The sequence below is a fragment of the Juglans microcarpa x Juglans regia genome, chromosome 6D (genome assembly GCF_004785595.1).
Source record: "Juglans microcarpa x Juglans regia isolate MS1-56 chromosome 6D, Jm3101_v1.0, whole genome shotgun sequence".
Classification (NCBI taxonomy): Eukaryota; Viridiplantae; Streptophyta; class Magnoliopsida; order Fagales; family Juglandaceae; genus Juglans; species Juglans microcarpa x Juglans regia.
The window spans coordinates 148,362-172,609 of NC_054604.1; the positions used below are offsets into that span (position 1 = coordinate 148,362).

A 24,248-nucleotide genomic window follows, 5' to 3' on the forward strand; every position below is an offset into this window, starting at 1 on the left:
TATTGAGAATTGCGTATTATTATAGTCTATAGACTCATTATACTTTTACTATACTAGTGTCTAACTTATTCCTATTATAGTAACATAGTCTATAGACTTGTACTATAATAATTAATTACATATTATTATATTAGCTTCTAACTCATTTCTAACTTAATTATATACTAGACTTAGTATTATATATTATTATACTAATGTTATTATACATTAGTATTACATGTTATTATAAATTTATAGATGAGTGTTTATATGTTAGTATTAAATATTATTATACATTAGTTATTATGCATTACATTACATGTTATTATATATTAGTCTTTATACATTAGCATTACATGTTATTATACATTAGTGTTACATGATACTTAGTAGTAATGGACTAATAGTATGATTTTTGCATATGTCATAAACTAAACTATTATTAATCAATTTAGTTAATTTATATTATAGTATAAGTATATTATTTTATAATAATTAGCTCATACTATTATTGAGTTTATGAGTTGTACTTATATAAAATATATATGATGAATGTATAGAAAAATACATATATATATTTTTATAACATATGTGCAATATCGAAAGTGGAGTCGAAGGGCAAAGTCGGAGTCGGACCAACTCCACCTCCAACTTCAACTTTTTGGATGAAAAAAACTCAGACTTCGACTTCAATTTTTTGAAGTTGGAGCGAAGGCCGAAGTGGAATCAGATTTTCAGATTTCTACTTAATCCTAATTGCCAACTTCTTGGATTGCTACTACTTGGCTTGAGCATCCTTATCACATTCTGCAAAGTGAGTTTGTTAAAGTCATCGTGCCCATTACAAAGTCGGAGCGGAGCCAGAGCATAGTTGAATTTTCAGATTTCTGTTCAGCGCTAATTGCCAACTTCTTGGACTTGCTACTAACTGGCCTGAGCATCTTATCATAGTCGTCATAGTGAGTTTGTTAAAGTAAACGTTCCTATTACCCCACCCCCACTTCATTTCGTGCTTAAGCTAAACTTATATGGAAAATGATTTATACATAATATTTTTCACACCACATTCCACAATAATGTGTTAAATGAAAAGTAATTTTGTAAAACACTTTATAAAAGTAACATTATTTTACAAGAATATCCTTATCTTACAACATTGTTTTGAAATATGTTGTGTATCAATACTCAACTTATATTGTAGCCAGAAAATAAGAGAAACAGAAAATCACATATCCAACTCCCCCATCTCAACTTGTTCTCCCCCATAATCATCCCAATTACTATCTCTAAAGATACAATCGCCCCACAACCAGGTTTTATTTCCATTTTTAGGGCCTTCACATTGCTTCCTACCCTGGAAAAATTTTAGCAAATAAAAAAAAAAAAAGCATTGTAGCCACAAAGAGATTACATTAAAATAAACCCACAAATTGACGTAAATTAATATGATACATTAGATTATAGTGTTACTTTGATTATAAAGTAAATTTAACATATTATATAAAACCAAGTCAATTTCTAAATTTACTTTTATGGAATCTCTTTGACCGTAACACTTTCAAAAAAAAAAAAAAAAAAATTGCTTTGGGCGCTCAAGCAGCCGAGCTAGCATTCTGTAAAACTTTAAACAAGCCCGTAAGGGTCAGACCAAGGAACGTGAGGCCGTCTATATCTAATTGGCAAAGGGCTTCTTTGTAAGGCCGAGATGTACGTTGCCCATATATAACATTATCCTTTCTATTAATATAAAGAAAGGCAACTTACTAACATCCTGAAAACCATGGTGGCCAAAATGAAGTTGAGCCGACTTATATAGATTAAAAATTTCATATGTACAGTTTACATTATCAGGAAATTGGTTGGATATCCCTGGTCCGCATGTAGGTTAAAAATTGCGTAGGTAATTCGGCAAGAAGTGCTTGAACAACAGAAATCTCTCCACCTGCAAGTACAAGGAAAGTCACTGCCCAAATAGACGCTATTGCCAAATTCTGCTAGAATTTGGCATGTGAACCAATTAATATAAGGTCGCTGACTTACCCTGTACATCCCGGAAAGGAACAAACTGGACTATATCACGTGAAGCAACACGTCCAGTGGAACTTTCAAGTCTCTCTCCCTTATCTGCATCTAAAATCTGTATAAGAATATAGGTTGAGATGGTTATTTGGACTGAATAATGGAAGCCCTACGGTACAAAGAATGGACAGTGAAACAGATGAAACAGACAAAAAGAGAATGAAATACCTCCATTTCTTTGAAATCAGCTCCTCCAACTCCAACAATAAGGATCGACAATGGCAGGTCAGATGCTTTCACAAGGGCATCTTTGGTTTCTTGGAGATCTGTTACCACTCCATCCTAAAAATAGCAGTGAGTACTCAAGAGAAGGGGAATTCAACATTGAAAGGACAGATGAATATTAATCATGTAAAACAAAACTTTTGGATTCTGAAACATGGAAGGATTTTTCACATCCTCAAAAGGAAGTTCAGAACAAGCTACTAAGTAAAAGGTAGAAATGGTAACTAAATTCAGGCATTATGCATACTAACCAAAATCGCACCTACATATGCAACCTTTATGAGCGACTACGAAAAAAATCATAAGGGCCCAATTCTAATTCTTACCGTGATTATTAGCAAAACAAAGTATTTTCGACCCCCATTTGCAAGAGACTGGCTGGAAATTTGTGCAGCATTGCCAATCACAGGTCCAAAAAGAGTTGGCCCTGCAAGAGAAACATTAAGGAGGGCACTTGTATATGCCATCATAATTCCTTGGATGCCTTCAACCTGAGAGAAATAGGCTTACATATGCTCAATATAAAGGCTTTGAAACAAGGACATCTATAACATAAAGAAGCAATAATAGATTTCGCCACCATTACACCTCACAGTGATGACTGCTTCCATTTAAGTTGAAACAGTGAGAGACTGGACCATCGATCGGTCGTGCTCCAAATCCCCAGGCAGGAAAGCGCTTGTCTGCGTCATAAAACTGCAACACCTCTCCTACCTCGATGATTGCCTGAAAAGCATGTACCACCATCAGATTGGTGTGCCCCATAGAAGTTTAAGAAAATTGTTATAGAAGGGACCGAGTTCTCACTCTCTGGTATGAATTTGGTCGTCCAGAAGGATCAATATAATGCAAGGAATCAGGCAGACGTGGATTTCCATTCGAAGCTGATAGAAAAGAATGGAGTTCATGATAAGATATTGCAGTACCTAAACACCTACACATAACTTATCTTAAATTTTTTTTTTTATAAGTAACTTATCTTAAATTATTCCATGTAAACATTCCTTTTAAGCAATCGTAAGGAAAGAAAAATGTGAAAATGAACTTTACAAAAGTAACTAAGAAATAATGACAAATGTAGCAAAAGTTTGTAAAAGCTAAAACTGCTCTAATGAAAATATTATATTATAAAGCAATTACACATTAAAAAAAATTAGAAAACCCTGAACCGACCTGAGATATGTTGACTTACAAAGAAACACATTCTATCATGTACAATTGACCCTATATATGATATGAGTAAGAATTCATTTAGGACATTGACAAAGAGACCATAAGAAAGGTAGGAGAGAGGGATGCATAAAGTGACAGAATACTTCAGAAGAGGCAATTGAATAACAATTTCAAGTGCTTACAATTACTAAAAGCATAACCAAAACAAGAATGTTGAAATGAATAAAAGGCAACCAAGTTTTTATTCCAAAAAAAAAAAAAAAAAGTATTAAAGTGCACTTCCCTTTTTTTTTTTTTTAATTTTTTTATCATTATTTTTTTTATAAGGTGAAAATTAACATGCACTTCCTTCATAATCTTTATAGTAAAGTTAATTAATATGCAGGAAGATTTTTTCAGGTACTTTAAACAAATTGGCTGCATAGATGAATACCAGTGAAATCAATAGCCACCATGAAATTCAGTGCACAACCCCCAGCCAAGTAATCTAAGAAAGTGTGTTGGATATTCTGGGTATACTTGTCTACAAATAGCTGGCTCTTAAGTACCTGCATAACATTCAAAAACCTTCAAAATAATGTCAAATACTACTTTTTATAGGAACTAATGTCAAAGACTAGACTTCTCAAGATGCAAAATAAAATTGATACACATAATTGGACCTTGTTGTGGTAATTTTGCCCAACCAGACTAGGTAAAAACAAATTTTCGCCTTGCCCACCGGAATGAAGCTTTTCCAAATCTGCTAATGATTTCTGAACTTTTCTGATAATTCAACAAGCTAAGTCAGCATTCTGGTCTACAGCGATCAGGAGAAAATGATGACGGGTAAGATGTCAATTTACCCTATCAAATCATGTTTTCCGCTGCTATTGAAGTTGAAGCACTCTATCACTAGTGGACTTTCCTGCATGTCAAATTTTTTTTTTTTTTTGGGGGGGGGGGGGGGTGGGGGGGGGAATGAGAAGACTAACACAAACAGACGAAAATTCGTAGTATCTTACAGGCATGTTCCCAAAATCCATACTCAACAACATCAACCCATATTTATTTACCAGATGGTTGCCAAACTGGAGCACTGAATGTGAGTATATTTGCTTAATAACAGACATCCCCACAATGGACCAGCATTACACTTCTAGTACTCTTATTTTAGAGATGCAAGGAAAAAAAAGTACGCAAGCAAAACTATCCTATCAACTAATAAGAAACCAAAACTTGGATCTTCCATCTTATAATAAATGCCTAGGATGAAACAATGGTGTACACCTATGGAAAAAATGATGTGCGCCTATAGCAAACGATGCCAAATTTCTAGTGGTAGATGCCAACTCTAGCTATTGAGGGCAAACTTCCTTTTACCTTGCTTCCAACTTGTTGAATATTCAAATACACTGTCTTCCATGTTGGCTTGAGATCATTCTTTATAACTTCTGTTTTGTAAACTGGAATTGGGATCCCACTTTCCACTACTTTTGATATTACCAAAAAGGGGTCCTGCAAGATAAGTTAGAACATGCAAAGCTGCATAATTAAGGTTCCTTGTAATATCTAAGAAAATAGAAAGATATCATGAACCTAGTAGCCCATACACTTCTTGAGAAGAGATCCTTGTATTCCAAATCTGAACACCTCAATATCATCTCTGTCGTGGTTTTTGAACTAATGCATTCCTCAGCATGCACAGTAAGCTTTCCATAGTTTCTTGGATGGGTTGATCTGCTAGATTCTTCTCTGCGTACAAGATCTAAGGTCAATGAGCGGTTTGATTTAGTGACTATCTGCACAGATAAACACAAGATTGCTGAGAATTTAATATAATTCAAATTTTAACTCTCAGTAAATGTAATGAACTTTATGCTTCAGTTGAAGAATTCTTGGAGTAGCGAAGGTACAGAAACAGAAGAACACGACAATACGAAACACCAAACTTGTGGATCATAAATCAAGTTTTCGACATGTGTGACAACTACTCCCCCCCCTCCCTCCCTCTCTGAGTATTATATGCAGAATTATGCAACTACTCAACTTGACTCAATAGAGAAGGAAGATTTAAGTTTGCATATTCTCTGCATTATACCTCAGACAACGCACCAGAAGCCTCACCAAGAAATTGCTGCTCATCCAACCTAAGCATCTGCGCAAGTTAAATCGTCCATTATGAACTGAATTTTGGGCTTGCTTGCCCTTGAATGAAAGTAACATAGCAAATCATCTATACTGTAGCTCAGAGCATTTAATCAAACATTGAGATCATATTTACGATGCCAATAAACACAAGCATATAAATTAGAATCTAGTAAATAAATAAATGAACACAACCTCAAATATACCAACCATAGAGCTAAAAGACAGAACAGATGGAAGATCATGCAACCAGTCAATGTATCTAACTTTCCCATATTTGTCTCTCCTGCATTGAGTGTTAAAGCAGGCAATAGGAGATCAAGAACCACTCGATTTCAAGTATCTAGGCCAGTTTATAGATTTTAATATTAGTAGATTGGAAATTTGTTTCTCTAGAGAACTTCTTTATCAACATGATTTTCCATTGGACTGTATCTATAGACTATGGTCTCAAGTTGCATGTGTTTTTAGCATCTTTTCCAAGGTTTTGAATTCCATTACAGTGACCATAAAGTCTATAGATACAAGTATTATTTTACAATGAAGACAACGTTGTCAGAGAGTAGTCAATGGAACCGAAAAACTCCTAACTTACTCATGCATACTGATTGTCAGAGAATAGCAAGAGACAAAATGTGCAAAAAACAGAAATTAACAGAGCTGCCATTCTGCTGAACTTGCCGGACCGAAATGTTTATTTAAGCTGAAATGGTTGGAATGATCCGAAATGTCCGAAATTTAGGCCAGGACGAAACATTAGATTAACCTTGTACAGGTTACTGTTCCAGTATGGAAAATTTCAGCCATTCTGGCTGGAATATAAGGAAATTAAAAACATTGATCTTTCCCCTTCTAAATTGACATCTTTCTTGTATACTCCCTATGTACTGAGTTACACCTTTTTCACTTCTCAGTAATGATTTATTACTTATTAAAACAAATCTTTCTCAAGTTTTTGAGATTCCAAAGCAGCTCAGATAATGGTAAATTGCAAGCTTGGATATTTTGATACAATGAAGCTGAACAGATAGCCAGAGATGGATATTAAAGTACTTATTACGAGATGCATTAAAAAAATAAAGTAGGGGTCCATGAGAGGAACAATATATTGCTCATAAGGTAAAAAAAAAAAAAAAAAAAAAAAAAAAAAAAAAAAAAAAAAAAACTATCCCACTTTTTCTGCAGTACACTTTTGTGTATTGCAATATCAGATATTTTAAGCAAATGTAAGTTAAGTGGATATATAACATGAACCAGTAAAGATTAGCGATCACTTGTTCTAAGCTTTGATAATGGATTCAATGATAAATACAGTAAGAATCATTATCGAAGCAAATATATATATATATATATATATATATATAAGAGGAGTAGAGACAACACCAACAAAGATATAGATATACCTTTACTTCAACATTGTGGAATTGAGTGTCAACATCATACACACGAAACCTGTGATAAATGGTAATTTCAACACGTATCTTACAGTGAATAATAGTGCAAATTTGGTGGATAAAATGTAGAAATGCATTGAACTTACACTAATGTCTGCACGATTTCAAATTGATAACTGATAGTATGTTTTGTGATCCATGTCGGATTTAGCGAATTTAGAACTACTTCAGTGCGGCCAAGTTCTTCAAGTGTTCCATCTCTTCCTTTGGTATAAACAACTACCATGGGATCACTCTGTAGAACACAAAAATTGTGAATAATACGATAAATTTCTGAAATAAAGAAATATATACATGACAAAGAAATGGAGAATGAGAGCATCATTAATCATCAGAACCATGGAGTCCAGATCGAAAATTCCTTACAATATTGTGAGAGAAAAATTTGAGCTCTAAAAAACATCATCATTAAGAGAAGGAGCGTAAAGAACACTCTGAAAGAATTAAACATACTAATTAATCTGAAACCCCAATCTAAATGGTCATTTGATTCTCTACCCTGAAAATTTATTTTTTCAAAAATATTTGATTTATTGTTTATAGCACTTTCTCCATGGAGCCTATTGTGATAACGATTTGATTGATGAGGTTCCAAATCAACTGTTTAGAAAGAAGCAATTGTGACCAGGTAAAGACATTAGTCAACATATTAGGTTGGATAAGTTAATTAGCTTGTAACTAATAAAGTTACCCACAAATTACAAGCTCTCCTGATTGTAAGACATATAATCATTCAACTAAGCAGTCGAATGTATCTGACCCCATCTCACGCACACAAGAAGCAACCTCGAAAGCACATTCATAAGTAAACCAAAAAACCTTGCCGATGAAAGTATATAACATCATCCATTAGAAAGTAAAGCAACGACCTTGGAGAGCAAGTCCCGATCACGCAAGTCTGAAGCAGAATATGATAGCTGCAAACAAATTTTTTTTAAGAGACAAGAATCAATGAGGGCACGAAGGGTAAGCTAAATTAACAATTTCTTCTGAAAAGGAATAAAACGACAAACATGAGAGATAAATCATCTTGCTAAGAAAATTATTAACTCTGTAACATTATCATCGATGATAAAAAAAAAAAAAATATTAAGTTGAACAATCCGAAAGACTAGGTCTCTCTCTTGTGTGTGTCAATTATATTGCTCGACTTTGACTTGAGCCAAATTTTATGAACGTTAAAATCCAAGAAGAGCAGAAAGTTTTCAGTCAAGCCAAGGTCAAATAGAATTAGGCCTTCTGATCCAAATTGTACTATGGACAATAAACGCATTTACTCGACGTAATCCACCAACAGCAGCAAATATCATATGACAGAGAGAGCGAGCTACGTTTTAGGAGAAGACACTAATAATGAAAGATTCCGCCAAAATGCCGTATTTCAAGAAGCATAAACTTGAAAGAATCGCTTATTTCCGAAAGCTATATATAGAGAAATTACAATCAAGGATGTGTGATAAGTTGCAAGATACTCTACATCGAGTATTCAGTGACAAGTGGAAGGAGGACCTACGGATTCAAGCAGTTGTTGTTGAAATGAAATTAGCTTGGGTAATTAAGTCAAATCGTATTGCGAAGACGAAACCTCGTAGAAAGTACAGAGAGAGAGAGAGAGAGGGAACCTCGATCTGAGAGTAGAGGCCGTGGTAGCCGCGAGAGTTGAGGAAATGAGAGACGGCATCATTTGGAGCATTGATTGGGTTGTCTTGAGAAGCAGCAGTGCCGCCCACGGCCGCCCTTCCGCCGGCCTCGTCTGAGCAGCAGTTGCCCATAAAAAATACGCGTCGGCTGAGCTCAGCGAGGTATGAAATATGAAAAACCCCGGTAGAGGAGAGAGGAGAGTCTTGGGTAGATCGATGGATGGTACAGCCGTGAAGTTTCTTCTTCTTATCGTATCACATGCCTCTCTCTCTCTCTCTCTCTCTCTAACTTCTTCCAAAGTGTTTGGTGGGTCCATCACCATCCGAAAGTATTTCCCTAAGGGCCAAAAGATAACGCGTTTTTCTTCTCTCTGTTTTTTATTTTTTTTTACTGAAAGGTCAAATCACGCCAACCAACGAAAAAGAAATTGAAGTTGGCAGCAGTTTTAGGTTTCGTTGTATTTTCAGGTATTTTATAAATAATAATAAAAACATAAAAATAGAATATTAAATAATAATAAATAATAATAAAAAATATGTAAAATAATAATAATAAAATATTATGAAAATACTTAAAATATTCTCTATACCCAAACTACATTTTAGGGCTGCAATATAAATTTTTTCCATTGCCACCAACTTGAACTGATACAAATGCACGTACCACATTCCAATCCAAGCATTGTATTTGCTAGGAGATTTACAAACCCCTTTCTTTCTAAGCTATTGTTGACCCATTGGTTTCATAGTCTTTCCATTTGGAACTCGTACAGCAATTGATTTTCCATATACTATTCAATATTCATATAATAGGAGTTCTTTTTTCTAAGGGAAAGTTAAAAAATAGAAAATTTAAATTTCTTTTTTAATATGATATGTCAAAAGTAAAAAGGTCCTCCACATCAATACATAAATGTAATTTTTCTTGATTTCAATATATATTGAAATACATATTTCTTGTGCATTGTTATAAGATACGTGTCTGAATCACAATTAGAATCGAATCTAAATCAAACCCACTTAGGTTGACCAATGAGCAGCAATGACCTATGGTTCCACCCAGCAACACTCCCAACAGTTACCATGCGACGGATATGCCCAACACGTCTTGAGTTTGGTTGGCACGAAATTGCTTCCTTCCTCGTAATTTTTCAGAAATATTGGATGGATGTGTTGATATGCAGACCACTGGGAAAGATACTGCTGCTGAAATTCACTAATTAAATAATTTGGGGGATTCGAAATGCGCATATAGGGCAGGGCAGGGCAGGCAGGCAGGCATCAAAGGATGGAAAAAACAAAATGGGGACAATGCAAACAAAAAGGCATGCGTGTCTGCTTACCACTAAAAAGGAGGGCACAATAATTATTCATCCTTTCTATTTCTACGGTTTTTAACTGTATTGTGCACCAATTAGCGTTGGCAATAATATGGTATGCAAGGAGAGAACGGAGTCATGTTCAAACTCAAAAGTGGGAAATAACAAAATATCCAGCCGGCATGGGGGCCGCCACAGCCACTTGGGACGAGTCCCACAGGCTTTCCAAAGTAAAGAGGTTCCTATTGGTAGAGGAGCCGAATGCAAGATTATTACTACATCTCATCTCATCTCATCTCTGCTCTTCAACTTTAAGCCAGCCTCGGACCAGACGTTGTCTCAGATAAAGTCATGGCAACGCGTCAACGAGCACAAAGGTCAAGAGGTCAACCACTAAGGCATGGATGGATAGATGGATGGTGAGGGAGACGTGCATGGGTGCTGCAACTACGTCCCATCGCCTTACCAGCACCAAACCTCACAACATGGATACGTATACGTCATTGATGTCCAGCCCTCATCCGACCCCGCAAATGCATGCAAATCCACTTCAACCACCACGTTTCATAAACTAATAAGAGCAACTCCAAGATGCAAAGACTTTGCTGGTTCTTTTTTCAAGGAAACTATTAGAATTTTGATGTATGCTTGTTATCCGAGGCTATCACACAGCACCACTTTCATGAGTTTGAGCGCACAACTCCAATAAGCCATTGATATCATTCCCCTGGAACATGCAACAATGTAGAACATGCAACAATGCAACAAAACACACGCTGGAACACATAAACAAGTTGCAGTATGTTTCTCTTTTTTTAAAAAAATTATAATAACAATAATAATTATAATAAAACATATATCATGATTCATACACTTCCAGCTTGACTCAATGGCAGGTGTGCCATATCATCAAAAGTGGCCGCCACCGGCATAAAATATCAGACCCACAGTTTACCTCAATCCATTGCAGGACTACTGCATTTCTACAAAACTTGCATCTTTTTCCACCATCCCAACAGCAATGTTTTGCTTTGTCATGCAAAAATGGACCTTCAAAAAGTTGTTCTACCTCAGAAGAGGTATAAAGTTCAGTGCCAAAGCAACATCAGAAGCATGGGAAGAAATTCTTTCTTATGGCCATATAAGTAAACAACAGCGTGGAATATTTAAGAGGTCTTGTGCAATCCAACGTTGAGATCAGAGGATATGGAAATGAGAAGCGGAAGTGATTGGAGCCACACAGCCTTGAAGACACGCTTCTGATGGGCTTGTATTGATTGGGAAGGCTTGTTAGCGGTATACCTGATATCAAAGATGTGAATCATCGGGTCTGCTGAACCAGATGTCATGTATAACCCATCAGGAGACCAAGCTTGATTTATAAGCGCTGACTGAGATTCACTGCTTTCTTGCTTCCATCCAAAAACATGAAGTTCAGTCTGTCTCAATCTGATATCAAACAATCGGAGCTGCCTCTCGGGAGTTCTGTATGTAAAACATGTAAAATTCAACCAGCAAATTTCCAAACTAGGACGGAAGTGAAAGGAGAAAAACTCTTGTTTGTAAACAAGCACATGGCTCATCCTGTAATTAGATGTCCTTTCTATCTCAAAGCCACAACAATTTCCAGTATACAAGGCAGGTTTAATGAAGACAAAGTGTTTGCGGTCATTAGAAATAAGCACTAGGACAGATATTTTTTTTTTTTTATAAGTAAATAAGCACTAGGACAGATAATTGCCGCCTATAAGCAATAAATTCTTTGCTTTGAACCCTAATCATACAACTCAGTTAAATTTATTTATTTATTTTTTATAGTTAACTCAGTTCAAATTTATAATTGAAAAAACTAAGCTAAAACTTCAAGGGAAACGATTCACACTATCCATCTGAGCCAAAATTGGTCCAAGTTTGCAGGCAGCAGGCCCTATTTTTTTTGTTGACTAGACCAGCATGCCAGAATCACCAATATACTTCAAGTGACATTCGAATATAATAGTGATAATAGAATTTCAAAAACCATTATTTGCTCTTTTCAGTTAGTTTGTATTTCTGATGCTACCAAAGTAAATTTATCTTTCCTCTTCCTAGGTAAGAAGTTAATGATCAAAATAGCATCTTCTGCAGTTATTTCGACTATAATTAATTTTCATTAAAATAAAAACTTGTATAGTGATTTAATCGAAAAGGCGACAATGATAGCTTAAATAAATATCTTCTTTACAGCTCTTTCCATCACATTGAATGGTTGATTGTTTTGTTGCTAACAAAACATTAAGTGAGGCTGAGGGATTACTTTTAATTTATGAATGGTTGTACTAGATGTATCTCTTATAGGTAGTTTGCTCTAAGTTCGTTCCTCTCATGCAGTATTGAACTCCAGCATAAATTTCTCTCTCAGATCACCAACGAAGCAGAGTGTTAACTGTAAAGACAACAAAATGCACCAAGAAAAGCTGGTCATGAAATGGCTTACGCTGTTTGAACCATGAATAAATTGAAGTCACACGGATTTGGCAAGACACTCATGCATTTACTTTCTATTAGATGCTTGAAATCTGCTCTTCCAACTTGTGCATCAAACCCAATAATTCGCTTGTCTGCCCCAACAGACAGTACAATCTGCTTTTGCTGCATCCCAGCTACTCCCATAACAGCTGATGAATGCATACTCCTGTGCAATACCTTTGGTTTCCATAAGTTCTCATCTTTCTCACTCCAAAGTATAACAGCATGATCACTGCCTCCAGTGACAAAACAGGCATCTTCCCAGGGCAAGAAGGTTATGCTGTTAATAATACCCTTAACATGAGGCTTATCCTCCAAGAAAGTTACACGAGCTTTCTGTCAATACACAAACATACAAAATTAGTGTTAGAAAAGAAAGAAACCTGCTTTGAAATGAAAGTTGAATTCTTGTGGACAGAGAGTATGCCAATTCCATCATACTTATTTAGTTATATATTAATTGTATCCAAACGGCACTAGTATAATCATTCAATAACTAATATCGAGGGTAACTCTTACCCCTTGTGTCTTATTGAGATTAAGAACTGATATCTGAGAATCTCCACCATCAGCACTGTATACAGAAAACAGGCAATTCCCCTGTGGGTGCCAGACTATATCTTCAGGCCATCTCCTCTGCTTTGGGGATACGCAATCAGTAGAGCTAAGTAGAGAGGCACTTGAACTGCAGGTCAAGACCAAAACACTGGCTGAGTACCTTCATATCATAAAACATAAATCTAGAAACTGAATCTGTGCATAAAAGGTACAAACAGAAATAAGATTTTATACAATTGTAACATGGAGTGAGGCATAGAAAATGCAGGTCCATTCTCATATGTCCAATATATTTGATAACCAATCCAATTACCTGCTTTTGTGGTTAAAGGCTCTTTTATAATGGTTGGCCATGGTGAAAGACTACATATATTTGTTATAATGTTTGGGCATGGTGGGAGACCATACACATAAATGTATCATTATAGGCACTACAGCTCCATGTGCAATCATCAAAAGGATATCACCTATAATCCATTGAACTAGAAAATGCTCATCATATCAGTACAAAGTAGATCTTAAAGAAGCCTCCAGAAAGTCCCCCCCCCCCCCCCCCCCCCCCCCCCCAAAAAAAAAAAAAAAAACCCTTTCCTGTCTGTATTCTGTCCAGGTGAAGTTGTACATACATTGACAACTTTGGGGTTTCCATATTATAGCAACATATATCATCCATTACAGCATGCATTTTAGTCTATAGTGGGAGACAACAATTTAGTGGAAAAGGTTCCAAGTAGTCACTAGTTAGCATTAATCTCAACCATAGATGGAACCAGGGGGCTCGCCCCCCCGGTTTTTATTTTTTAAAATATTTAATATATAATCAAATAATATCCCATATACTTGCCTCAAAATTAAGCTTGGCGCTATCCTAGGCTTGGCCCATAAAATTTAAATCAAGTCCATTTGCTTACATAACCCACAGCCTATTTAAATAATTGACGGGGTAACAATCTGAGAAAGCGCAAGCTCATTGTTATGGATTGATACGATATGTCTAAAAAATGTGGTGAATATGTGGATTATTTATCACTTCATTGTGAGGTGGCAAGGGTTTTATGGGATGAGATTCTTAACAGCATTGGAATTGCATGGGCGATGCCAAGGAGGGTGGTGGAGTAGGGCCTAGATGTGGCTTAGGCCTCCCATGGGGTGTTACAAAAGGTATACTTCATGTGTACTTGGCCTATGCCCTTTACTTATTTCAATAAAACATTTATCTTACTTATCAAAAAAATTGAGTATGAAAAGATGGTGGAGTTATTTTATTTATGCTTGGATGTGTACCTGTTTTTTTTTCTCTTTTATTTTCTTTTTTTACTCCTTGATGGATATCTTAAGGGTTTTATTTTCCTCGAGAAATTTTTTTCTTTCCCAGAGATCTATGAATCTAGATGAGTGTTTTACTGTAAGGCCCAAAATAAGTTTGATATGTTTGCTTCAAAAAGTCAAGTTTCCTTAAAAAATTTAGAATTCCTATTAATATTTTCTTTAAGATATACGAGTTTTTGATGGACTTTTTTGTTTATATTTCGTTGACATTAAGTTAACATTATTTTTATTTCCAATAAATTAGTTGAATCTTAAATCTTAATATACTTTGTCATCATGCTTTGACCCACATCTAAGCAAACCTAGTTCCATATTGAGGTGGCAATTTGTGTTCACGGGTCATATTCATGTCGTATCAAGTCATGAATATCTAACTATATAGGTCAACCCAAACACCCCATTTAATTAAATGGGCCAGACCCCGCAAAACCCATTTATTAATCCATTAGAAATGAGTTAACATGACATGACCCATTTTGACCTGTTTCAACCCATTTGAAGTAAATGGGTTAACTAACCCATATAACCCGTTTGACATTATTAACATAATTTCATACATATGAAAATAATATATAGAAGTTTTAGTACCCACATTATAATTAATATCTCCAAAAAAATAAGACTACATACCAACAAAAAATGCAATATTTTTTAGATATTAACCTTTAAGAATGTCAATATTGCAACCCCAACAATAACAAACATAAGCATATTGTAATTGTAATCTTCAAATAAAATTTAAACAGGTTGTAAGGGTTGATTGTGGGGTTGACCCATTATTGATCCAGTAATTAATCATGTCTTATTAGGTTGACCCATTTTGACCCAACCCCGCTAATTTTGTGTTGTGTTCATGTTGGGTTTATGGGTTGTGTCAAATATTGCCACCCCTAGTTCCATTACAAAGGTGAGGTGACAAGTGTTGAATGGACAAATTCACTACAGAAAGGCTTCTTCCTCACATATAATCTCAAACATGATGCAACAAATTCAAAACGGCATTACCACCCTTTACACCACCTCAACCAATTAACTGTCCAAGCTTATACCAGAAACACCAGTGAAGAACAGCCATAGCATGGAAATGGAGGGATGTACACTTCCTGATTTGCTCTCGATAGAATAAACAAAAAAATCAATTTAAGCAAGAGATCAACCAAATCCAACCCTTAATCCCAAGTTACACATATTTTGGACATCTATACTACACTTTTTAAGAACTCCTCAAGGTAAACTACTTTTTCCTACTAACCAGCACCAAATGCATACTAAGGAATATTTGAGAAAAGTGTTTCTCTACATGCCATATACCTTTCCAGAACTCCAGCAACTCCCCTTCTCAATAGAAAACCTAAAGCTGAAGAAAAACAAGCTCTATGATTTCCCAAAAGCCTTTCAGGAAGCATAGAACATATCCTCTCCACTAGTAGACTCTTGCTGCTATTAATCCCTATATGCTTACCTATAATCACTAAAAGCTATTAATCACTATAAGCGTTTATGCTATTACTATGTGCTATTAATCACATCTGCAGCTACCTATAAACTATATCTTAGATAATGTCACTATATGGTCATGAATGGACTATCTAAGATACTTTCCCAATCTACAAGATTTTGCTTATCCTAAGAAAATGTTCAAAGTCCGCCAGGTTGTATTGCGGTTAAATACAAACATTACTATATAACATTATGATTATAATAGTCACTTTGCAATGCTATCAACAACTCACAGAATGATATAACAGTGAAGATAAGTGCATTCGGACAAAATTTTACGACTTACCCCCCCGATCGAACTTGCCACAAATTGACCAATCCATCCAAAGCACTGTATATATTTCAAAACACTCCCAAGAATTAGATTCTGTAGAAGCTCATGAGAGAAATAACAGTTCATTAATACTGAAACATTATAGTACATTATGTGATAGAGAATAAAGGGCAGTTAAAAAAATATACCATGACATACTTAAAAATATGGAGAAATTTCTATCTAACTATCCAAAAAATGTGAAATTTCAATTAGGAAAAATCTATTTGTCACCCTTTTTATTATCATCCTCTCAACATCCCTTAATGTGGCATTAAATGATAGGCCCACAAGTGAAACATAATAAATAGCCTCCAGTCATTTAATACCACGTCATGGGATGATCAGAGGATAATCGTAAAAGGGATGATGAGTAGCATTACTCTTTCAATTATGCCATGAAAATTCAATTTTCTTTCTAAGCAAAGTATTTCTTTTCATAGATACCAATGACACATCAAATTACCTAGTCACAAAAAGCTGATCGTTCACTGGACACAAGGACAGACTTCTCAACTTTCTCTTGTGCTGACTAGAGATATGATTGCTTCTATGGCAGTGGATTATGCATGGTGAAGAACTTCTACGTATCAACGGAATCAGTTCCTTGTGTTCTTTCTCATCTGAAATCCAAAAGAAAGATTTAATGAATCATGAAGGGTATCTTGGAGTGGAGGAACTGAACCGAGCAAATAATATGTCACACAAAGAAAGCCACAAACTTGTAATTCTAGATATGCACAATCACAAAATGAGAAACTAATAATGCAAGGCTATTCAACAAGAGAATCTCACCAAGTTTTCTTTTTGTTCCTTTATCCTGAATTTCAACAACCTCTGGCTCAGAAGAAACTCTATAAGGTCTGCCCCCTTTCGCTTTTGTAGCACTATTATATTGGGTGGAAACTGGTGGATTGGCTTGAGTCTTAGAAATATTTGAAGATCTTATAGGCTGGGAAAGTTTTGGATTCGCAGCAGGGATTAAAAGTTCTGGTTTTGACTGAGGCTGGTTGCTAGAAGAACCTCCATTCATATGTATGGGACTAGTTGATCTGCGCTCCACCTTCACGTTCTTCGATGCATTATCCAGAGAACCTTTTATTGGCACAACATTACTTTGGCTTCGAAGTCGAGCCAATTTAGATTGTGAATCATGCAACCTTCTCTCTGCTTCCTCAAGCTGCAAACCTTTTTCAAAGAAATTATTAGTGGATTGTTTCGTCGGGAGAAGGTTTCGATACAAGGAACATATGACTAGACCCAAAAAAAAAAAAAAAAAGCATCGCACCCATCCATTGGCAATCACAATCGTGAATTTAATCAACATAATCTACAAAACCCAACATCGGCACAGTTTTTCTATTTTACCAGAAGTATTCTTAAAAGCTCAAGTACGGAAATTGAGTAGCCAAAGATCGCTCGTAATGATATGATATCAGTTCAAATAGCTTTGACAGAAAGTTCCAGAAGCAAAACGCAGTTCATGAAACTCCGCATATAGTTATATCAAAACTTTATAGGGCACATCAATAAGCAAACAATCACATAAGCCCCAAATATGATTTAGGAAAGATCAAAATTTGAGTCCGAGAGAATGAACAAACGATATAATGGATAGATCGAAAAAGAACGTGAATATAACTAATATATATGTGTGCGCGCGCATGTATGAGGCAACCTGAGATTTGTAATAGGAGATGCGGTGCCTAAGATGTTTGACTTCGTGTGTACGGTGCTCGATCAGGGCCACCAATGCCTCTTCTTGCTCTTCAATGCTGTTGTTGTCCATGTTATTTGTGGTAGTTTTAGATTGTAGTTCTACTTCATCCCCATCTTTCGTCTCCACCTTGGGCTTCTTCAAAGGAAGCGCGCTCATTTTTGATTCCCTTCTTCTCCCTCTCGCTCTCTCTCGCACAGGAAGGACAGGACCGTGCGAATGTGAGCATTGGAGACCAAAAGTCATTAGCATATCATAAAAAGCATTCATTAAATTGTTTTTAGGGTTGAATACTAAATTGGATATTGTGTTTTTGCTTATTTCAATTTTTATTTTTTATTTTTATTTTTCGAATTAATTAAGTCGATCCCTTTAGCATACCAAATGAGAAAATAGAAAAATAAATTCCTTAAAGATAAAATATAATAATAATTTTTTTAAGAAATACAAACAAATACAATTGTGGCCACCACTTTGGTCTTGCCAACCACCCAAGATAGAGATGCGAGTAAGGAAGGATCTCCCCTTCCACCGCCCAGCCATCTCATTGATGATCGAGATCAAGCCACCATGACTAGCCCTTTTAAACCTCCTCTTTGGTGGCTCGACACAGTCTGCTTAGTCAAGGGTAGGGGAGACCCCCTTGGGATAGGATAATCACTCATCCCAACCAAGAAATCATATTTCGACACGACTCGATTTTAGGCGTATTGATCTGAAATTCTTTCGGAATAACTGGGTGTTCCGATCCAACCCAATTTTTTTTAACATCATTCTATACAAAAAAATAAAAAATCCTTCTTAATGTTTAATCTTCTATATTTTTTTAAATCTTGAATATGATGTCAAATGAATTATTGAATTAGGGATGTTGTAAACATGCCCCATGGCACCCATTGGTGTCATCCTGTCGTGCTTCTGTACCAGGTGCTTGCAATTAAAACGTCATAACTTAAATAAGCATTACCAGCTTTGAAGAGTTCTATCCCTTTTTTCTTAAAATTTTATTCTTTCCTTTGGATTGCACCTGATGATGTTTGGAATGAGTCTAATTGTTATCGTTGATGCTTAGGTTTGTATGTATTGATATCTTCCAATGATTGGAAGATAATGGCAATGACAATTCTATAATTAAATCAGTATCAATGTTACTCTTTAACAGTACTGCCTGACAATGAGCAAAAGTTTCACCATTGGAATTTGGAATGGAATCTTGCCATGGGGATTGAAATCCACTACTAATATCAACATAGCATGTGTTTCAATCTTTGGTTGCCAACATAGAAGATAAGGAGTAAAGTTTTGAATATGGTAGCCAAGATATGAAAAGAGACATACACTAACTAAAAAATGGTTAAACTTTGGCTAACCCAATACTTATCCAATTCTGTTAATGCACTATCCACCAACTACATTCGTAACCTAAGAACATCTGTAATTCCTCCATTCAAGAGGTCCAAAATTCATTTTCACTGTCCACATATACTTCATAATTCAGATTGTCCACATGCCCAAAACATGCATAGGCACTACAACAATTCCAGTTCTGAATAAAATGTTTTGCCACCTTGAAACCTAGATTATACCTGAAATTACCTAAGTATCTCTGATTATGTACGTTAATGTTAAACAAAAGCTATTGGCACATATTAGTAATCAATTATAAAATATTAAGAGCATTAACACAATAATTTGGTTACAAAGGGAAACCTTTTGAAGAACTCATCAAAAGTAAAATCCTATGGGGCAACCAAACCCAGAAAAACCAATTTTATCGATTGAGAGTATTACAAGTAAAACGTTTACAAAACTTTTATAACTAAACACGTGACCCGCTTGTCTTCTACCGCAGTAGGTAGTCAGAACCTTTGACACTCTCCAATCCTTGTTTTTCCTACTGGAACCTCCAGTGGTTGAACTCGAACACGGTAACTCTCCTTTGGAGTATGCTCTCACTCAATCCCATAGACTAAGCTTTTGGGAAATCCTTCTCTCAAGAATTTTCTCTTGCACGATCTCTTAAAGTTCTATCTAAATCTTCAAGTTCTCAATACTTGTGAGTATGTGCTATTCAAGTATATATAAAACCCTCAACCGACTCATCTATAAATAGGCAATGTTGTGATTGATTTGGAGAAGGACTCTACTGACAGGTTTATCCAGAATCTCAGCCAGATACGTTGCTAACTATTAGCGAACATCTCGAACTAGATCACTTCTTTTGAATTGCATCGAATTCAAATCAGCTTCAGTTTCTTCAATAAAGCTTGCATCTTTATCTCTTCAACTGAATTTTAGACTCGAAACATACATATGACTCTTGTAAACTCTTATCTTATAATATAAATAAGATTTGATTAGAGTTACAATTCAAACACTTATCCTTACTGGATAAATACTCATCCTTATCGGATGCAATCCTAGAGTCCTATTTAAAATTACATTAATCTATAATTCAAATTTAAATGCAGACTCATCTAATCCTAGCCTATCATAAATTACATTTACAATGCTTCAATGGCAAAGTCAAATAATTTGATTACAAGTTTACAACCACCTAGCGAACCTGTTCAAAAGAATAAACCCACAATCATATTCTATTTCACGTAATTATAATCACAAAAAGATCACATCAATTTTATTCTCACAAGTCTATGCCTACAACGGAAATATCATATTTACATGTCAAAATCATCACATCACAATATCAGAACCATCATAAAAAAAAAAAAAAACAATGGAAAGATCATACAATGCAAAAATCCATATTTACCTGAAAAAATTATCAAGTTGAATAAGTTAGCCAGCCAACTAAATTCTAAATAAAATTGTAAAACACCATAAGGAACTTCGTAATCAAGGAATCTTCAACCGAGCTCATTCAAAATATTCTTCAAAGTTATCTTTACATGGAAAAAAAATATGTTAAACATATAATTAATTGAAATGATTATATGAAAATATTCTTCAAATATGAATTTTACCGGTTTCGAACTTGTAACTTTCAGCATCTTTCATTACATCTCGGGAGTCATAATTAATGAAGGGAGCCATAAAACAGTTTTGTGTGCAGATAAGAGATTCAACTGTTGTCGGGGCCAATGAGCTACGAAATGAATCTAAAACAAGACCTCTAATGCTAAATGCCAACTTAGAAGCAACAGTAGGTATGAGAATAGCTAACACATCTCGAGCTATATTGACAAGGATCGAATATCTGTTTGAGTTTACCTTCCACCACATTAGAATATTAAAGTCGGGTGTCAATCATTCAACACTTTCCATGAAAAACGTATCCAATTCTAATTTAGACTCTACCACACCTTTTGATGCTTGATATTGGTGATACATACTGTAGAGATCATCATCATCATCGTAAGAAGTGTTACTTTGGGTCTCACTAACACTTGATTGGCTGCTACTTGAACCTACATTGGATTTTGAATACTAGCTCAATCATCCTCCTTAAACATGTAACAAGTTTAGATGCTTGCTCATGGCCAAGAATAGATGCAATAAACAACATTTAGTTCAATTTCTCAAAACCCCCCAATACTTGTCATATTTCAACAATATCCTTTTTGACATGGTTTTCAGCATATCACTCTCACTCATAGAAGATTTGTTCAAATGGTTATAGATTTTAGTTATTTTTTTAATGAAAAAATTTGAAGTTACATAAACTGAGCTTGAAACTAGTAAGGTCATATCATAAAAAAGCTTAAAAAATCGTACAAAAACCTTGATGGTTTTCCAATCATGTAAAGTTGGTATTCCTTGTCCAACCTCATGTAAATATGGGCCAAACTCATTGCCTCATCTTGCAGCACCTACGACGCATTATACTTGAGAGCCATACTCAACATGATTATATATGTTAAGTTCCACCTAGTTGGAACATTAAGACAAAGAAGCTCACCACCCAAAATATTTTGTCTCTCTGCGCAGACTTGAACTTATTAAGTCTTATAGCGAAAAACTTTACATATTTCACGCATTTGAATTTGCACAAGTGATTCATCAATTTCTTTCAATCCATCCTAGACAATAAGATTCAAAATATGTGCACAACATCTTATATACATAAGGTCATTGTCTAATACCATACAATCCCCAAGTTTGGAAATTTTTCTCAAATAATCGATGGTCGTAGTATTAGAGGATGCATTGTCATCTGTGATTGTAAATATATTCTTTATACCCGATCCAAGTACGAATGACTCAATCTCTCTTCCTATTATTATCCCTTTGTGATCAAGAACTTTCATATAGTATATAATTCTCTTATGCAAGATCTAGTTATCATCAATAAAATGAGCTATTATGCACAAATAATTAAGATTTTGAATTGATGTTCACATGTCAATAGTGATGCAAATCTTATAATCGCATGCCATGAACATGTTCTTTAACTTTTCTTTTTCTAACATGTAAATCTTCATACAATCTCGCATAACAGTAATGCTAGAGAGGATTGAAAATCTAGGCTCAACTATAGCCAGAAAATCTTTAAAACATTGTCTTTCTTTAAATCTAAACCATAGCTCATCCATAATTATCATTTTAGCTACTGTCGACCGTATTTTTTATTCATTGTACTGGGCAAGTCCAACACTAAGACTACTAGTTGTACCATCCACCCACTCTTCTTCCTAGCGTCGATTGTTTTTTATTGGGGGTTATCCCTTCCAACCCCAATAGCATTAAAGGCTTTACATGTCTGATTATGGTACTTCAAGGATGAAGTACCTTATTTTTTAGGATGACATAACAAAAACTACCACAATAATCGCATGCGGCTTTGGACTCATTGGGATCCTTGACATTCTCAATCCTAGTAAAGTGTTGCCATACATCTGATCTGCTCCATTTTCTTGTAATAAGAGGTCGGACTTAAATACTAGTTGTAGGTAGAAAGCTATCCAAAATTAGAGGCAGGGTGCTATCCAAATGAATTACATTGGGCATTGATTCAGACCGAGATGAAGGCATAATAGCACTAGGTTCCATAAGGTTCAATTGCAATTAGAGATAAAGCAAGAGCATAAGATTCTTTTTTTTTCCCTCTTTTGGGCTATTAAATTATGATAACAACACAAAATAATAACAGTTTAAAGAAAACAATAGGACCTTAAAAATATATAAAGCAAATTCAACCATCCAAACATCCATAAAGCATATATTAGTACTGAATATATAAAGCATATGCTTAGAATATTCTAAATATATTATGCATGTTTATAAGGAGTAAAAATCCGTTGTTGCAAATGCTGAGTCTAGTCCAGTTGTTTATGATTTTAATGCTAATGGTGGCCATGCATGTCCTTAGTTTCAGGAGAATATATTGATACTCAAGAAGTCTTCTAATAGCAGTGATCAAAAGTAAATCGATTTAGTTACAAAGAAGAAATGGGCGAAACAAGTGACCAAGAGCAACCTAATCCAAGAGACAGAAACATGGCAGAGGAATTATCTAAGCTATGGGAGGGTTTCAACTAAACTGACATAGAGAAGGAAGTGGTGAATTTTTTTGCTGCAAATATAAGTCGAGCTGAAGAAAGAGCCAAGAAATGTCTTTTGATATGTATTCTAATGGACAAAAGCCTTAACAAAGAGGCATTCAAAACTACTATGTCAAAAATTTGGAACCCTGAAGGAGTTGTGAGTTTTACTGAAGTGGGATATCACAAATTCTTGGTGGAATTTCAAAAAGAAATGGATATTGAACGAGTAAAGAAAGGAAGACCTTGGTCCTTTGATAAAAACTTAATCTGTTTCAAAGAATTCGATAGTAAAATTCCACTTGGTGAAATTGTTTTTACTCATGAACCATTTTGGCTTCAATTACATGGCATGCCTCCTGCAGCCATGACTGAGAAGGGTGGAGAAAGAATTGGCTCAACAGTTGAAGATGTTTTGAATATAGAAGTTGAAGAGGATGGTATAGGGTGGGGAAAGTACCTCAGAATCAGAGTGATGATGGATATTACAAAGCCTCTTCCTCGAGGTAAAATGATCAAAGTGGATGGCAAGCAAAGATGATTTGAATTCAAGTATGAGAGATTACCCCTTTTTTGTTTTCATTGTGGAGCAATTTAACATGATAACAGCTTTTATGCAAGAGGAAATTCTAAAATAACGGACAAAAGAGAAGCCCAATCCCAATATGGCCAATGGTTGAGGGCCACAGGAATGAATTTAATGGGAGATGGTGTAAAAGGAAAGGGATTTAGATTACTTGTTAATTTTCAAAATTCTGTAGAAGATGCAAGTAAGAAAGACTCCTTAATTAATAATGGAACTCAGGCATCTCAAGAGGAGAATTCA

General features: G+C 35.2%; 2 protein-coding genes across 6 annotated transcripts; both read right to left on the minus strand.

Moving 5' to 3' along the window:
* Positions 1 to 1,667: 1,667 nt before the first annotated feature.
* Positions 1,668 to 8,993, minus strand: LOC121236228 (protein BONZAI 1-like). Of its 4 annotated transcripts, XM_041132768.1 has the most exons (17): positions 8,660 to 8,992; positions 7,907 to 7,954; positions 7,124 to 7,272; positions 6,987 to 7,035; positions 5,537 to 5,593; positions 5,049 to 5,237; positions 4,819 to 4,953; positions 4,302 to 4,363; positions 4,119 to 4,221; positions 3,890 to 4,004; positions 3,091 to 3,167; positions 2,872 to 3,009; positions 2,610 to 2,774; positions 2,227 to 2,340; positions 2,020 to 2,116; positions 1,823 to 1,921; positions 1,668 to 1,716 (listed from the first exon to the last, which is right to left on the minus strand). In XM_041132768.1, exons 1-16 carry the CDS (start codon positions 8,807 to 8,809, stop codon positions 1,827 to 1,829), a joined length of 1,743 nt encoding a protein of 580 aa, XP_040988702.1. In that variant the 5' UTR covers positions 8,810 to 8,992; the 3' UTR covers positions 1,668 to 1,716; positions 1,823 to 1,826. The 4 variants fall into 4 exon arrangements, 3 of the variants coding, with proteins under 3 accessions (XP_040988702.1, XP_040988701.1, XP_040988703.1); XM_041132767.1 differs by having other exon boundaries at positions 1,701 to 1,921; XM_041132769.1 differs by lacking the exon at positions 5,537 to 5,593 and having other exon boundaries at positions 1,701 to 1,921.
* A 1,825-nt stretch (positions 8,994 to 10,818) lies between these two features.
* On the minus strand, positions 10,819 to 18,167 carry LOC121235036. Of its 2 annotated transcripts, none has more exons than XM_041131240.1 (7): positions 17,883 to 18,167; positions 17,000 to 17,384; positions 16,671 to 16,827; positions 16,178 to 16,222; positions 13,024 to 13,189; positions 12,473 to 12,840; positions 10,819 to 11,481 (listed from the first exon to the last, which is right to left on the minus strand). In XM_041131240.1, the coding sequence occupies exons 1-7, from the start codon at positions 18,165 to 18,167 to the stop codon at positions 11,163 to 11,165; spliced, it is 1,725 nt and encodes a 574-aa protein (XP_040987174.1). In that variant the 3' UTR covers positions 10,819 to 11,162. The 2 variants fall into 2 exon arrangements, with proteins under 2 accessions (XP_040987174.1, XP_040987175.1); XM_041131241.1 differs by having other exon boundaries at positions 17,000 to 17,392.
* Between the last annotated feature and the right edge of the window lie 6,081 nt (positions 18,168 to 24,248).

Coding starts and splice junctions, on each gene's coding strand:
- LOC121236228 (XM_041132768.1), bottom strand. CDS start 8,809: ATGGGCAACTGCTGCTCAGACGAGGCCGGCGGAAGGGCGGCCGTGGGC. Junction 7,273..7,906: donor ATCGGGACTTGCTCTCCAAG/GTCGTTGCTTTA, acceptor TGTGTTCTACAG/AGTGATCCCATGGTAGTTGT. Junction 2,117..2,226: donor CTGATTTCAAAGAAATGGAG/GTATTTCATTCT, acceptor ATTCTTATACAG/ATTTTAGATGCAGATAAGGG.
- LOC121235036 (XM_041131240.1), bottom strand. CDS start 18,167: ATGACTTTTGGTCTCCAATGCTCACATTCGCACGGTCCTGTCCTTCCT. Junction 17,385..17,882: donor TCTCCTATTACAAATCTCAG/GTTGCCTCATAC, acceptor AAAGGTTTGCAG/CTTGAGGAAGCAGAGAGAAG. Junction 16,828..16,999: donor AGGAACAAAAAGAAAACTTG/GTGAGATTCTCT, acceptor TTTGGATTTCAG/ATGAGAAAGAACACAAGGAA.